The 16,623-nt window shown below is 44.3% G+C and overlaps 2 protein-coding genes across 6 annotated transcripts in view; one reads left to right on the top strand and one right to left on the bottom strand.

The window, feature by feature from the left end:
• Positions 1–1,040, top strand: part of Pdzk1 (PDZ domain containing 1) — a 30,308-nt gene extending 29,268 nt beyond the window's left edge. For both annotated transcript variants that reach the window (XM_028789712.1, XM_028789713.1), the window contains exon 9: positions 252–1,040. In XM_028789712.1, coding sequence (XP_028645545.1) covers positions 252–305 — 54 coding nt within the window. In that variant the 3' untranslated portion in view covers positions 306–1,040. The remainder of the gene's footprint in view (positions 1–251) is intronic.
• Positions 856–16,623, bottom strand: part of LOC114640698 (Golgi pH regulator) — a 35,005-nt gene continuing 19,237 nt past the window's right edge. For 3 of the 4 annotated variants that reach the window (XM_028789714.1, XM_028789717.1, XM_028789718.1), the window contains 7 exons: positions 12,060–12,169; positions 10,101–10,189; positions 9,437–9,529; positions 5,457–5,552; positions 3,397–3,486; positions 2,650–2,715; positions 856–1,731 (listed from right to left, as the gene is read on the bottom strand). In XM_028789714.1, coding sequence (XP_028645547.1) covers positions 1,525–1,731; positions 2,650–2,715; positions 3,397–3,486; positions 5,457–5,552; positions 9,437–9,529; positions 10,101–10,189; positions 12,060–12,169 — 751 coding nt within the window. In that variant the 3' untranslated portion in view covers positions 856–1,524. The remainder of the gene's footprint in view (positions 1,732–2,649; positions 2,716–3,396; positions 3,487–5,456; positions 5,553–9,436; positions 9,530–10,100; positions 10,190–12,059; positions 12,170–16,623) is intronic. The other variant, XM_028789716.1, reaches the window with a different exon arrangement.

The following is a 16,623-nucleotide window of genomic DNA, read 5'->3' as shown; positions in this document are numbered from 1 at the left end:
GGCATCTGATAAAGTCTCACTATAGGTTTCCATTGTGTTAACTCTGCTGATTGTCTATGTGTATGCTTGTACATATACACAATGAGACACTTGTTTGTGTTAATAGTAACCTGGAAACAAGCCACATGAAGATTGGGATCACAGCTTCTAGAGGTGGTGCACGCTCTCCCTGACTTAAGGCATGCCAGCTTTAGATGAGCCTCGCTCTCTTTCTCCTGCTGCCATAAAGTTTGCCTTTTTCTTTTACACAGACTCTCAGCACAGCCTCGCACTCTTCTTCCAACTCTGAAGACACCGTGATGTGAAGAGAACAAACAATGCTTCCTCTTGAGGGCCCAGGACCTGCCTCTCTGAGGAAGCAGCCCTGGTGGCCCTGTCAGGCCTCCTCGGAACCATCTGTCCCCGACTGTCTGCAGTTGGAAGGGCTGCTACTGCAGGTTGCTTATTTAAGCTCAACTTAGCTGGAGGGACCAGGTTCAGATTCTTTCTATGTGGTATCTTCCAAAGTGCAACTTTTCACTTCTGATGATGAAACCTTACTTCTGTAGGCTTGAGCACGGGGATGATTCACTCGTGTCTGTGTGAGCACTGCTAATTAAAGAATCGAGCAGATATCTGTTACAGAAGTGTGCTTTTGTGGCAATGCTGTGGCTAAATAGCATTGTTAAGTGCTTTTGAGTTGCTCGAAACTTCCCTGTTGGGTGATAGAATCTGAACAGTGTCTTTGCTCGATAAAAACATTTCCTGCTTTCTCATTTGCTTCCAGAAGCCCAAAACATGGCAAAATACACACTATAGCCTTAGTAATAAAAGGTGGCTTCCAGGCAATAGACAGCAGCATTTCCTTATGTTGCATTTGAGTATTAAAAAAACTTCAACACCTTCCTTTTATTGGTGGAGAACTTATGTTTCGGACCAGTTAACGTCTATCCACAGCACTGAGGCAGAGGGAAAGCCAACCGAGTGAGCCCACTGCTGGAAGAGCATGGGACATTCACTCTTTTCTAATTTAAAAGGAAATAAAAATTGGTATACCATAACTCTCTTTTGGTAAAATCTATCTGTTGCCTATCATCCCTTTCCCAGAAAAGAACAGACAACCTTTTGGATAAACCTCGTGGGGTAAAGTTGGGTGAGGAGGAGAGGCATTTCACTTTAGACCACAATAGCATTTCACCAAGCTGTGCTGGACAAGTGACCCCAAGGCCAAGGTGTTACAAACCCCGATTTTACTAGTATTTTTGAGGGAAGCCATCTACTCGGGAGCTCTGGGGGATCCTCATGCTCTGGCCCTCTCTTCCTCCCTTTGCACAGCCTCAGATCCATATGTGCTCCCTGCTGGGTGCTGCAGGTCTTCTTCTTCTTCTTGTGCCTTAGTTGAAGCTGCTTGTGACGCCAGTATCTCAGGAGGAAGTAGGCCCGTGCCTGAGGTAGAACAGACCTCACAGCAGTGCCTGTTTAAAGAGTTGTAGGCTCTGGTATCCCCACTGTGTCTCCTTTCCTGAAGTCTGCAGGCTTCTGAGTTCAAGGGGCCATATGCTTCTCTGGTGCCTGTTTGTGAGCCAGATAGAGGAACAATATGCTGGAGAGGGCACTGACCAGGAAGATGACATCAAACCAACGGTGATAGAAGTTGAACTGAAGCTCTCCAAGGACTTCTGTGATTATGGTGCGGTATTCTGGGGGCATGCTCATCCGGATCAGCAGTACAGAGGACACGAAGTACATACCCTGCAAAGTTGAGCCAATTAATTCAGAAGTTACTCGTTTTGAGGGGCAGGGCAGTTCAAACTTTAATTTTATTTATTGGGGCTGGAAAGAGCACAGTAGTTAAGACTGACTACTTTTTCATCATGGGCTTGATTCCTACCACCCCATAGTGGCTCACACCACCTGTACCTGTAGTCTCAGGGGTCTAAAACCCTCTTCTAGTCTCTATGGGCATCAGGCACACACATAGTTTATACAGATACATACAAGTAGGCAAAACACCCATACACATAACATTTCTTAATTTATGCACACGGGTATATTGGTGTGTATCTTCTTCAGTATGCATGTAGTCAGAGGTCAACTTGTCAGGAATGGTTTACTACTTCTACCATGTGGGTCTGGCTACTGAATTCAGGTCATCAGGCCTGGAGGCCACCACCATTAGCTGAACAAGCCATTGTACTGGCCCAACTTAAACCATTAAAAACAATTTTTTTTTTCTGGGCTGTAGAAATGGCTCAGTGGTCACATGTACTGTTTTTTTTTTTTTTTTTAGATAACCCAAGTTTGGTTCCCAGAACATACATTGGGTGGCTTACAACTGCCTATTAAACTCCAGGGGAACAGATACCGTCTTTGGAAGTCAATGGACAACTGGATTCACATGTATACACCCAAACACATAATCCCTCTCCCTCCAAAGAAAACAAAACACCAAACCCCAAACATTTCTAAGCTGAGTGTGGTGGTGCATGAATGCCTGAAATCCCAGCACTTGAGAGAAAGATCAGGAATTCAAGGCCACCCTTCACTACATAGAGTATTTAAGGCCAGTATGGCCTATACAGACTTTGTTTTAACAAAAACCTTCCCCTACAAAAATCACATTTTTGGCATTTTACTACAGTAGACATAAAGGCCAGTCAATAAACTTACCATTATCTGTGCTAATAGTAGGACAATGACATTGGAGGACTTACTGCTGGAGATGGCATAAAAGAACTGTTAAGGAAGGGAGAGAGATGAACGTAGGTGGTACAGCAAGCTGCTGTCATGACAACATGCTGCAGCTACCCTCTTTCATGGCAAAGTACAGCAGGTTCAGAAGTTAAGGCTACAGAGAGGGCCTTAAAATGCAACACAAGCCAGTTTCCCCAAGATGGTTGGTGGTCTCATGTGACTTAACAGGGAACCCTGGCTGTCAAGTCTTAGAACCTGTAATGCCCCGGCATCAGCACAACACTGAACAGCAGTCTGGGACCGCTCCAGGCCTGCAACTGTCAGGGCCCGAGTTCTCCCTCCCTGTCACTGTCCTCTCGGTGTCTGGATCACGAGGAGGTGCCACTCTTCACCACCACACGGCCTGCTTTATGTTGCAAAGAAGGAGCTGCATGCTCTGTCCTGCACTTCCGTTGTCTTCCTCTCTGTGGTTTATAATCATTGGAACCTTGAATGTCCATCTCAGTCATTTTTTTTCTATGTATCTGCTTGAATATACCGTGCCAAGCTTGGTTATAGATGATATGGCAGATCAATGAACAGAGTGAATCCTTTGTTCCCTTTGGAATGCATCTGTGGCTGGCAGATAGTGTCATCCTTACCCACAACTTGCAGAGTTGTTCAGACTGTTGCCGAGGAGCTAACTCAGAAGTCATGTGATAAGGCCCGTTAAACACAACATACCTTGGTAAGCGTGATCAGCAGTCCTCTGATGGATGTGACAATGATTATTCCAACCAGAATGAAGGAAATGTGTTGAGACCAGAACTTCACCTGCCGTCAGAACAGGAAGAAGAGGCTATTACATTTGAGGGCAGAGCTGGGAGCTGGTGTAAACTGTGATGACTTATGAGATCATGAGAAGGAGTCCATTAGTCCTCCTGGTTAATACCTATGGGAAGACTGCATTCGGTCCCCTAATCAGCAGACTCAATCAAGTCTTAAGAGTCAAAGCCAGTGGGGAGAGGTAGGAGGAAAACACTCATCAGCAGAAAGCCCATAGCTGGTGACGTGATCCTCCTGGAGAAGTGAGAGGATGGGGTGAGGAGGGCACAGCAGCACCTGACTGCCTTCAATGCTATGGAGGAAGGGTTGCTGACCACACAGCACTTCCGGGAGTAAAGACCAAGGACGGCACAGGAAGACTGCACGGGGACTCTCGGGGATCTCACCTGAGCCACACAGTGAACTCTCTTCTGCACTGCTTGACAGGGAGAAGCAATTTTGGGAACCTGTGCCTGATTGTTCTCAGGTATGTGAGGCCAGGGCTGTGCCAACATCTAAGAGGCTTGTTATTCAGAGCATGACCATGGGAGAAGTAGATGCATCATGGGTGTACCAGATACATGTGAGCAGCCTCAGAGCTCTCACTTCTAAAAGTATAGCCCAATTAAACAAAAAACAAAAACAAAAAAAACCCCATTCATTGGATTTCACTGTAGCCCTGCCTAGTCTGGAACTTACTATGTAGACCAGGCTGGCCTTGAATTTTACCTGAGATTTATCTGAGGTAAATTATCTGAGACTACCTGCCTCTGCCTCCCTAGTGCCTCACTCCCATTAAGTCCAGTGAGCCTGGAGAAATTTAAATAAGAAATTCACACAGGCATCAATAAAGACACACACGGACCACTAGAAGTCCAGAAGACCTGAGGGAAAGATGCCACACTTTCTGGCACCCGCAGAAAGAGTATGTTGCTGACTTATTAAAAACGAGTCCTTTAAGGGCTGCTGTAAAGGAAGGAGACTTGAGCTGACACTCTAAGCACTCCAGTGAAGGCTGTGCACAGCCATGGCCACCTGCAACACCAGCATCGGGAGCTGGGGACAGGCAGATTCTGCGAACGTGTTGGCCTATATTGCTAAAATGTCAAGCTCAGTGAGAGATCCTTATTGAAAAACAGGGTGGAGAGAAGCTATCCACAGCTGTGTCCTTGCTTCCACAGTGAGGACTGAAAATCTGAGGCCATCCTCAAAAAGAACAAAAGCATCCTTGGTGGTGTTCCTTAGGGCTGCAGCTTAGCTGCCCTCAAGATCGGGGACTTATTATCTCAGGATAGGGGACGACAAAGGGCAATACATACCCCTCAGCTCCGCTCCAAGGAAGCTAAACAGTCCACAACAGGACAAAGAAATGTGACACTAGTCTTACTATTAACAGTAGTTCATCAGCCTGAATGATGCCATCTGGAAATACATCATACTCTGAATACAGACGCTGACCTCAAAATAAGCTGTGTTTATGCTGGTTTTATGAAATAGGAAGAAGTGATCTTTAAAAAAATGCTATTTTGTACATAGGTAACCAATCAACTATGGCCCAAGGTCCACCTTACTTGACTGATAAAGATCGATTATCATTTCCGTTCTATTTCAGAACACTAATTAGATGTTAATTTTCTACCAGGAGATCAAAGGTGAGTTGTGAGTTTGAAGAGTTCGTTGAATATCACAGAGAAAGATCTGGATACTTGGCAGGGAGAAACTGGCCAAGTGGTAGCTGGCTGTGGGCAGGCCAAGGGGGACCTGTAGCAGCAGGAAGTACCCATGAAGGTCAGCACCAGTCCCTGCTTACAGTTTTACAGTAAGAAAGCTAGTTTAGGTTGTTTACAAATGTGCCGTGTGAGCTGTCAACACATGCAGAGGACAAACGGACCCAAAGTTCAGGAGTTAAAGGCAGAGTGTTAGGCTATGGCTGGATGGAGCAGAAGGAAACTTAAACCAGGATCTAGCACAGCTCTTACATCAAACTGGATTCCCAGGTAATTCACAGTGATCTCGATGCCTCTGGTGACAGGGTCAGTTTTCCCAACTCGATCAAGAACAATATTGATGGTCGCCTGCAAGACAGACCTTACATTATAATACCTCTCATCACCATCTCGAAGAGTGACACTGCCCTGATGTCTCAGGGAGCAAAGGCACTTGCCACCCTACCTGGCAACCTGAATCTGATCCTTGGGACCCACAAGATGAAAAGAAAGAAATGGCCCCTGTAAGCTGTCTTCTGACTGCCACACATGCCCTGTGTCACATGTGCCTGAACACACACACACACACACACACACACACACACACACACACACACACACGGGAAATAAACAATTAAAAAACCAAAATGATTCCACATGAATTAATGAACATATCTTTCAGGTTGATGTTTCCCAAAATATACTTTAATTTCCTTCCAATCTAAACCATGACTAGGAAATCTATTCTGTTTACTCACAAAGGCAAATGAGTTTCTATCTCATATTTATTTTCTATAATGAGTCAAGGGCAATAAAGCATATGCACTCTATGATTCAGAGTCAGAAAGCTTACATGCTGCTCAATGAAGTTAGAGTAAGAACCAACAAATGCAGGGTCATTTCCTGTGCTGATTCTTTGCTAATTAAGCAAAGTCAGAGGACTACGGCTGTTGAGCTAACAAATGAGATCACCTGGAATGAACGACCCCCCATTCATCCCAGGCGAGGCAGCTTAAAAAACAGGAGGGCAAGAAGAGGTGTGACAAATGACAAGCCAACAGCCACGTGGGAACTTTAAATCTGGCCATCATCAACAACACTAAATGTAGAGTCTAAATCACGGGTCAGCAAACTCAGCATCTAGAGTGTGACAGCAGCTGTGGGCAATAAAGGGACAGGCTTGGCTCTGTGAAATGGCAGACTGTCAAACAGAAATAGAAAAAAAAAATCAAAACTTGACCACTGTATATGCTGTCTACCAGAAACTCACTTAACTATGAAGATACACGGAATACGACCTAGTACACCAGCATCAAGCCATGAGCATGAAGAGCCTCTGTTAGTATCAAATAAGCAGTCACAGCAGAAACACTGCCAGTGTGCTGTTAGAATCTGATAAAACACAAAGGATGTATAATGATTCTAAATGTTCTATAGCTCATAAAAAGCTTCAGACTGTTATAGTGAAACCCATTATTTCACACATTAACTAAAAAATAAGAACAGTAAAAAGAGCTTAGTGTGTAGCCGAGGCTGACCATGAACCTGTTGTCTCCACCTTCCAGTCACTACAGTCACAGGCATGTGCCAGCATGCATGGACTACAGAATGCTGGGAATCAAACCCTGGGCTTCATGCACTCTAGGCAAACACTCTACCAAATGTGCTACATTTCTAACCCCTAGATACTGCATTACACGCTTCTAGGTACACTGAGACAGACAACAAATCAAGAGAAAAATCGGAAATCATTTGGGACTGACATATACATCAGAGTGAAATAAGTGGCACCTAAGAGATTTACAGCAAAGAACACCTTTCTTGGAAAAGTCTCCAATCAGAGACTTTAGTCTTCATTGTAAGAGCTGATTCCAAACAAGCAGGAGGGAGCAATGAAGGACTGCACACAAACTGGTGAGACAGGAAGCAGAAAGTTAATGAGCTCCCAACTGGTTCTCTAAAAAGTTCAATAAAAATCAATAAAACTCTATGAAGGAAAGAAAGAGGGAGGAAGGGAGTGAGGGGTAACGGGCAGGCTACAAGTTACCAATACCAGCAATGACAATGACTGCCTCACAGCCATTAGGACAGCTATGACAAAAGACAATGCCAGCGAGATGGCTCAGTTGTAAAACCATGTGGCTGTACAAGCCTGATCACCTGAATTCAAACCCTAGAACCATACAAAGCTGGACACAGTGGTATCCGGTGGATACAACCACAATCCCAACACTCCTGCTGCTGGGAGGCAGAGGGAGAATCACCTGAAAGCACATAGGCCAGCGAGCCTGGATATGCACATCAGCAGAAACAAGAGACTGTCAATACAAGGGAACAGACTCACAAAAGTCCTCTGCATTGGGCAAATGCATCAGTAAGAAACTCAGAGTCCCCAACATTTGCCAGTGGTGCCACACTGAGGAAAGATATCAAAGCACTCCCCCTTGGAGTAGTGTAACCCAGGGAGAGGCTGAGCTTGAATTCTCCATGTCTTCTGCCTCTATGTAGCTCATGGTTTCTGGTCTGCCTATAATCTGTGAGTCTGAATCTGTGCCTGCCTGTCTGCTGGCTTTATTCTCCATTTGTTAAACAGCACGGAAAGCATCGAAAGGGGAAGGAGTTTTATAAAGGACTGCACTTTACTTACTCTCGTGACCCAACTGACCCAGACACCAGGATGAGACCGGGCAGTATCTGTATTCTTTCCATAAGGCTGCTTTTCAACTTGTTTGTTACTTTCAACAACTATCACAGCACACACACTCACACACACTGCTCTCCGGGTCAGCAACATGGACCAGAACACGATTTAAGATTATAGCTATACATTAGCTTAGTTAGTGAAAGCCAAGGCAAGTAAGGTTAGTTGTTAAACTGTTCTCTTTAGAGCTGGTCAAACAAATAGTAATGTTAGTCTGAAGTGACCTAAAGGTGTATGATAACTGGGTTGTAATGAACTAAGATACTGTGACAGGAAAAAAGACCAGCTGTCACCTCAGGATTGGAGATTCAAGGGAGGAGTTCTAAGGGGCGGGCAGAAATTTGGCCCTGATGGGTTTTCTCTATCTAAACTGATATTGGTAACAGCTGTGGCATAAGTGTACACAGTGTCAAAACTTAACCAAAGTGTACTTAAAATACATGCATCTTACTGCATGTCAACTACACCTCAACGCAGCTGTCAACAGGCGACCCGTTCCTGAGAGGCTGCAGCCCAGGAAAGATAGGAGCAAACCACCTTCCTTTGTTCCCTCTCATAGGACAAATCCTATTTTAAAAGGTCACGAATGCTACTGACATCAGCCCCATTGATTCAAAGCCCCACATCGACACTTATCAAAATTAGCTAATGAGCTGAGAAAGCTATTCTTTGTGCAAACAGCCCCAGCAGGAAACTCACCCAACTAGAACATCAAATTGGTCTTTTCCCACAACCACAGGGCCACTCATAGACACCCAGAGTTGAGTCAGAAGCAGAGAATAAATACACTTAAAATATTCACTGGGGGAGAAACAGAGAGGCTAGAGCAGAAAAACAAATATCATGTACAAGTACATTTTAGAATTTATTTTGGATTTAAGTTTTAGGGTGCACATCATCAAAAATATGCTTCCATTCTGAGTTGCAAGTTGGAGTTGAAGTGAAATATTCAGGTGCTCACAGCGACTATGGAAACAGTGTACAATAAGAAACCTATACACACCCCTTTCTAAGTCCTCCAAAGCACAGGGAAAAAGAGAAGATGCTTGGTGGTGTGACAGCTCGTGTTCTCTGCTGACTCAATTCAGTGTGGAACTGAGCTCAATGCATCAGTCAAGCCCCTCGAAATGGCTGCCACTCCCAAAAAAGTCACCCAACTCTGGCCATTAAAAATATGGCTGCTGGGAAGACAGTTTAGTGAGGGAAAGTGGTAGACACCTGCAAGCCCGAGGACCCAACTCTCATCCCCAGACTCTGACCCCACCCCAGCTAGATGCAATAGCCTGATTCTGGTGGGTTCAGAGAACTGCCTGAAGCTTGTGGGCCAGGCAGCCTGGAGTACTCAGCTTGTAGGGAGAGACCTTGCCCCAACACAGTGGAAGGAGAGAACTAACTCCCCAGAGTTGTCCTCTGGCCTCATGTGAACCTGCACCCACACAGAACTTTATTATTACTAATAGACATCAACAAAAAACAATAATAGAAATATGTAGTAAATGCCAATAAGGCCAATAAAATAATAATAACAACAAAAATTCTATAATATACATACCATAAAAATTTTCCAGACACAGTAAATAGAGAAAAAATAACCCAGGAAATTAAAATACTTTCCCTTGAATGTTTTGGAGTATTCAATTCTTTCCTAAGGGAAACCAAACATAAAACATGGTTTTTAGTAAAAGGTAGACATTTTCAATAAAAGCATTCCCATGTCTATGGCTGAGTCAATACAACTCGCATGGAAATAACATCAAGAGAGGCTATTAGGGGCCAACCTGCGCGGAGCGCTGGCTTTCAGCCAGAGACAAGACAGCCTCCTTCTGTGAGCTTCATAATCTCTACTTATGAAATATGTTCTAGAACCTTCACCTTACAGATGAGAGACTGAGTCTTAGAGGTTAAACAACTCTCTCAGGGTCAGGTGCCGAGTGGGTCAGGCCTGTCTCCAAGCACATGCTGGCTACCTTGTACTTTTTAGAGCCACTCAGGAAGTTACCCTTGGAAAAGGTTAGGGTAGTCTGTATTTAAATCATACTGCAGTTTTGGTGTAATTTACATTTACATCCAGGAGTGATTTCATAAACAGTAAGCCTCTTTCCTAAGCCACTGGCTCACACAGAAGCACTGCCTGCTCGCAGAGGTCTGCCAGCCCATGACGTCTCATTCTCTCTTCAACCATGTTGGTAAACCATAGCTGTCGCCTCACTCTGTACCTTTGTAGCATACAGATCAGCTGTTTCCAGAAAAAGCTGCCTGCTCAGTTCTTCCAAAGCATCTACTTCCTGCTGGATAAGAGTCAGATCTGGCAAAAAGTAGGCATCAAGGTTTAAATCACAGAGAAACTTCAGGGAACAGCGGAAGAATGGTTGGATTTGCTCTAGTTGTTCTATAGGGAAGAAGCTGGGAATTGCCTGAATCTTTTATTTCCACATCAGCCAGTAGTGCTGCTTCAGGGCAGTGTTGCCAGGCTGACGCAGGTTGAAGAAGCACCTCACATGCATCCGCCAGCTTCTGTCTCATACAGATGCTCTCACGGATAGTGTTTTGCTTTATTTTTCTATATCAAATTCTGTTTGAATCCTCAAATGGTATATATGCCATGACCCACAATTCAGCAGTTTCATGCTACCTGAGTGCTACTGGGCTGAGAAACAGCCCACATGACACTGTGTGTGGTCAGAGTCTCGCCAGGCTGGGCTTTGGGCACGGCCTTCTTTAGTTCTTCCAGATGCTAACTTCTTTCACACTCCCACAATCCCATGAGAGAGCTACAACCCATTTCTCAGACAAGGAAAGAGGCTCGCTCGGAGTGTTAACAACTGGCTCAAAGTCATACACCTAATAGAATCGAGGGCATAGTGCTGTCTGCCTACAGTGAGGCCCCATTTTTCCCACTGCCAGATGCTAGCTAGCTTCCATACCTCAGTGAGAAGTGCCACTGTTCCCCCATTAAAGAAGCCTACACTTGGGTTTTTATGAGTTTTAAAGTAATAAAGATAGTAGTAGCTAGTTTCAGTAATTCAAATCTTCCTCTCTTTGTGAAATCAACAAGTGCCCTTCAGTTCCTCCCCTCAACAGTGGCTACCAGCAAGGCCTAAGGCACTCAGCATCATCACAGGTCTGTCTCCCTCCAGAAGGAGTGAGGGGCTCTCCTCTCACTTAGACTCTGCCTGGAAACAGGAGACAGAACAAGTGCTGCAGGGTTACTTGTTTTTCTTTAAAGAAAAGGTTGATTTTACTTTTAATTGTTTGTATGTAAGTGTGTGCGGGCTTATGCAGACGAGTGCAGATGCCCTCAGAAGGCAGAGGCTTTGGCTCTCCCTGGAACTAGAGTGGCTATGGGTCACCTGTTACAAGTGCTGGGAACTGAGTTCAAGTCCTCTGCAGGAGCAGTCACTGAGTCATCTCTCTAGCCCCTATGACTCATTTCTCTTTCTCTGCCAGTCACCTGACTTTTTCTGTCTGATTGCTATCTGCAGCCACATCAGAATGGTGTCACGATCCATAACAATAATCCTTCTCCAACTGACTTAACTGGGTGACAGAGACAGAAGAACACGTCATCTCACCTCAGCCCTCAGTTTGACCTAATAGCCTGTGGGGAGGGAAGAGGAGGAGAGGGTGAAACACATAGATAGGCTTGTTTTGTTTTGTTTTTTTCCATATTGGAACTAGTTAACCTAACCAGCAGGGCCAGGAACTATTTAAAAGGGGGATGTCGGGCTATTTGAAATCTGTGTAGCACTAACTGGGTTGGGAATGGAACCTTGCTACCACACACATGAACCAACCATTGTTGTAGGGAGTCACTGTGCTCTGTGGTTTGCATCTGTGGGTAACAGAACAGCACAGTGGAACAAGTTATGAAGCTGAGGCCAGAGTTCTGCTTCTACATTTGCCACAAACCACCATGTGACTTCGCCTCTCTGGGTCTATTTTCTCATCTGTGAAATGGAAAGAATAACCTGATAGGTTCGCTCCAGCTCAGAGACAATGCTTCCATGGATAGGTACAAGTGTCGGAAAGATGACGAGCCCACTGGACCTCCTGTGCCCAGTGCTGGCTGACTCTGATGCAGTCAGGCACCCTAGAGGAGACTAACTCAGCATTACTTTTTACTGTGTCCCTGGTGCAGAGTGGAGAAGAAGAGTCAAGAAGAAGATAAAGGATACTTTCACTTCCTGGTGCTGAGGCAGTAACGCTCTTCAGCATGCCCCAGAGTCCCGACGGCTTGTTCTGCACATCCCCCCTCTGGAACATTGTTCTCCGTGCCATGGCCATTCTGCAATAAAGAGCACAGAAGCCTGAGCAAAGGAGTGTGACTTGCAGCCTCATCGCAACACTGTCCTGTGCCACAGCTGTGTCTCCATTGGTTCAGGAGTTACACAGAAGACAACATTTCCAGAAGTGACATGGTCTGGTCCAGGGGCGCAGAATATGGACTGGGCAATACATCTGACATCTGGCTCTGCCACCTGGAAGCTGAGAGACCCACGGCTTATTTTCTTACTCTGGGTGGTTGTAAAGATTAATGAAATAACACTGTCACCCGTTCTTGCCATATGCTAATATCATTTAAGGAACAAATGAAGTGGCTAACAATTCTAGATAAAAGAACCAGGTGCAGAGGAGGAACACAAGGAAAATTTTGCAGACCACAGAAAGGAAACAGGAAGTTCACACAGATGGGGCCTTAACTCACTGCGGTCCATCTCTTGCCATGACTATCACCGAGCCACTGCTGGACAAGATGACGTAATGGCACCGTTGCCCCCTCCCCTCATCGGTGGAGTACTCAGTGGCATAGTGACAGCTGTGGCAAGTTCCAGTCTACCCAGAGCTATTAAGAGTAAGGTCCTTGTGAGCTTAGAAAACACAGATGATTATGTGAAGAGTACAATGGGCCTAAAATCAACCAGGACTAATCTAGTACAGATAGGAGAGTAAGCTACCGAGAAATTCATGGTGGGCATTTTTGGGTGACAAGGGATAAAAACAGGGATAAGGAAGCAGCAGCACTGGTGTCATGTCTGAGACACATAGTACCAGGTGACAAAAGGGCCAGATGGCATTTCTGTGGGCTAAATTTTTAAAGCACCAATTAAAAGGTCATTCATAACAAAGAGTGTTAGGTGTGTTCATTTTGGTGCTGAAACAATTTCCTCCTCAGTGTGAGTCCTGCTTGGATAAGGTACAAATCAAATAGCCCTAAGCTTCAGCTGCCTTTCCTGACACATTTCCTGTAACTCGGCATTTTGGGAAGATGTAAAAAAGAACCAAGGAAAGGCTCAGACCCACGACTCCGTCAGTTTCTAATGGGAATGTGGGACAAGCATGTGAGGAGGTTCTGGGCTATGTGGTTAGTTTATAGTTTACTTTGGCTCAACACCTGGGATTACCAGCAAGGCAGCTCAAAGGGGGAGCACAGAAGCCATTTCTATTGTCCTAGTCAATATCTAAAGGCTATGGTGTGGCACTAACTGCCTATGCTGTCTCTCAGCAGACAGCAAACAGAATAACCAGAAGTGAAAGTTGGCTGGACACAGACAAATTATCCTGGTTTTAGACAACTTACTTTCACTTTTGATTTTAATAACCTAATTTTAAGCCAGTTTTACTCTTGGCAAATAAGCTGCAGACAAAAATGGACATGTGCTTAAGTAAAAAGGATGAACAGCAGCTAACTTCCTGAGATATGCTTTTACACTCCATTCAAACACACACACAACAAGCGCAGGAGACATTTTCACCTTTAATTTTCCCACTGCTCCTTCTTCCTAAGAGCATCTTGCAACAAGAAAAAAGCTATTTGCTATGGGCTGGATGTCATTTGAAAATTCCTAATACAGCTGGGTGATGATGGCACATGGCTTTAATTCCAGCACTTGGGAGGTAGAGGCAGGTAGAGCTCTGTGAGTTTGAGGCCAGTCTGGTCTAAAGAGCAAGTTATAGGACAGTCAGTCAGTGCTGTTGTTACACAGAGGAACCTTGTCTTGAAAAACCAAAACCAAACCAAACCAAACCAAACCAAACCAAACCAAACCAAACCAAACCAAACCAAACCAAACCAAAAACCAAAACAAAACAAAAAACCCAAACCAAAGCAAAAAAACAAACCAATACAAAACCAACCGCCTCCTGAAAAATCCTCCCTACCCCCAAAGATTCCTAATAGGAAACCCAGAAGCAGGTGACCCAGGTCTGGCAGAAGCATGAAGGGGAAGAGGCTGAAAATGTCTGCTCTTTAAGGACTATGAAACACTTCATGAGGTTTCAAGTTATCCCTGTGCAGGGGTCACACTAATCCTGTACCATCCCAAGTTTAGCACATGCGTTGTTGATGCAAACACGCTATCCTTTGTTAGACATGTCACCTGTTGCTTTATGGTTCTTACTTCTAGCTCAGCCATTTAAAAATTGTGTGTGTGTGTGTATCTGTGTGTGTGTGTATCCTTCAAGCATATGGGGTTGGGAATGGAATTCATATCACCAGGCAAGCACCTTTACCTGCTGAACCATCTCACCAGTCTTGGAGGTTGGTCTGGTGCTGCTATGTATTCAAATGCTAAATATTGGTCCCAAGATCTGGTTGCCCCTCCCTGCACAAGCAGATCCTCACAAACACAAGTGATGCTATGTAAATCCTGCTCCCCAATTTCACACTAATTGGCTAATAAAAGGCTAGAGCCTGTGATTGGGCAGTAGGGAGATGAAAGCAGGACTCGAGGATTGAGTGAGGGTTCTGAGGAGAGACAGGAGGAAGAAGATGAGGAGAAGAAAAAGGAGGAAGAAGAGAAAGAGGAAAAGAAGAAAGAGAAAGAGGAGGAGAAGGAAGAAGAAGAGGAAGAAGAAGAGGAGGAAGAGGAGGAGGAGGGGGAGGAGGGAGACAAAGAGAGGAGGGGCTGCCATGAGAGGAGAGGGACCATGAGCATGTGGCCAGGAGAAACAAGTGACAAGTGGTACATGACTGGGATGTAAGTTAGAGTAGCTCAGAACCTGCCCCAGCTAGGCTCACAGCTGGTAAACAAAATACCTGCACTGTGTGTCTTTGATATGGGCTAGCTAGACTGTTGTAATTCATTGAACACACCAGCCCACAGGAACTCTGGATTTTAGAACTAATGTACACTCACATATGGTTTTAAGTATAGAGTCCATGTATTCTTTACCAGATTTCCACTCTCCTGAAACAGGATATCGACATTCAAACACTTAAGAATACAACATCTCCATCACTAAAAGGACCTTCATTTTGTCCATGGATAGCCCACAATTTGCCTGCCAACAATTCCCTGACCTCTAGTAACTGCTAATCTGGCCTCCATTTGTTTGGCTGTCGTCTCCAGATATGTGTATGATTCAGATTTAACACTGCTTATCCTTTTGGTGAATTTTTTTTTTTTTTTTTTTTTTTTGTGAATGGTTTTCTAATCCACAAAGCAAAAGTTTCTTCAGGTTGTTGTGTGAATTAGTAGTTGGTTCCTTTTAGTTTTTAAATAGTAGTCCATAGTATGTCTATACCAGTGGGTTTTTTTTCTTTAAAGATTTATTTTATTTATATAAATACACTGTAGCTGTCTTCAGACACACCAGAAGAGGGCATCAGATCCCATTACAGATGGTTGTGAGCCACCATGTGGTTGCTGGGAATTGAATTCAGGACCTCTGGAAGAACAGTCAGAGCTCTGAACCACTGAGCCATTTCAACAGCCCTGTACCAGTGTTTTTAACCACTCTACTCATGAAAAGCTATATTTAGTGTGGTGCTTCTATGAATAAAGCTGATAAAAAAAATTTCTGTAATCATTTTCCTGTAAATATAAAAATTTCATTTCTCTGCATAAACACCAGTATAATTTCTGGAGTTGTATAGTGGCATATGTAGTCTTTAAGGAAAGCTAGATTGTATTCTAGTTACTTTACCGTCCTACATCTGCATCTTTACCAACTAGCACTTTATGTCATCATCACTAAAAGGCTATGTGCACGTGTGTGTGTCTGTGCACATGCGTGAAGGTGTCTGTAGGATCCAGAAGAGGGTGTCAGATTCCCTGGAGTCCAGGGTTACACGCTGTCTGACATGAGTGATGGGAAGTGAGCATGGGCCCTATGCAATCAGAGTGTGCTTAGCTGTTGAGCCCCCTCGTCAGCATCTCCACCCCTCCTGGAGGCATCCTAACTGTACAGTAACTTTACGGATGGTTTTAACCTAATGTCGGTACTGCTGACATACAGTTTCCATCTGTATGAGCCCATGCATTTCCGTGAGCCCACTGCCTTCCAAATGTTTTTTCCCCCCACATTCTGATTGTACTATTGTTTTCATGTGGGTTTAAGAAGTTTTTCTTTTTTAAAAGTCTAGTTAGCAATCTCTTCTCAACCATTTCCTCCCTGTCTGCAGCCTGTCTTTCCTCATTCTTTACACACTCCTCTGCAAAGCAAGTTTTAATTTTGGTGAAGTCCAGTGTATCCATATTTTGGTGTTTGAACTGTATTTTGGGGATTCTATTTTTTGCCTAGCTCTAGATCTCAAAGATTCTTTTCCTAAAAGTTTTGTAGTTTTACACTTTATATCTAAGTCCAAGGTCTGTTTTGAATTCATCTTCCTACATATTGGGACACAGCTTTCTTTTTCTCTTTCTTTCTTTCTTTCTTTCTTTCTTTCTTTCTTTCTTTCTTTCTTTCTTTTCTTCCTTCCTTCCTTCCTTTCTTTTCTTCCTTCCTTCCTTCCTTCCT

Source organism: Grammomys surdaster, unplaced genomic scaffold (genome assembly GCF_004785775.1).
Source record: "Grammomys surdaster isolate TR1022 unplaced genomic scaffold, NIH_TR_1.0 125849, whole genome shotgun sequence".
In the NCBI taxonomy this organism is placed as follows: Eukaryota; Metazoa; Chordata; class Mammalia; order Rodentia; family Muridae; genus Grammomys; species Grammomys surdaster.
Note: the sequence above shows the minus strand (reverse complement) of the source record. Positions and strands in the feature narration are given on the sequence as shown.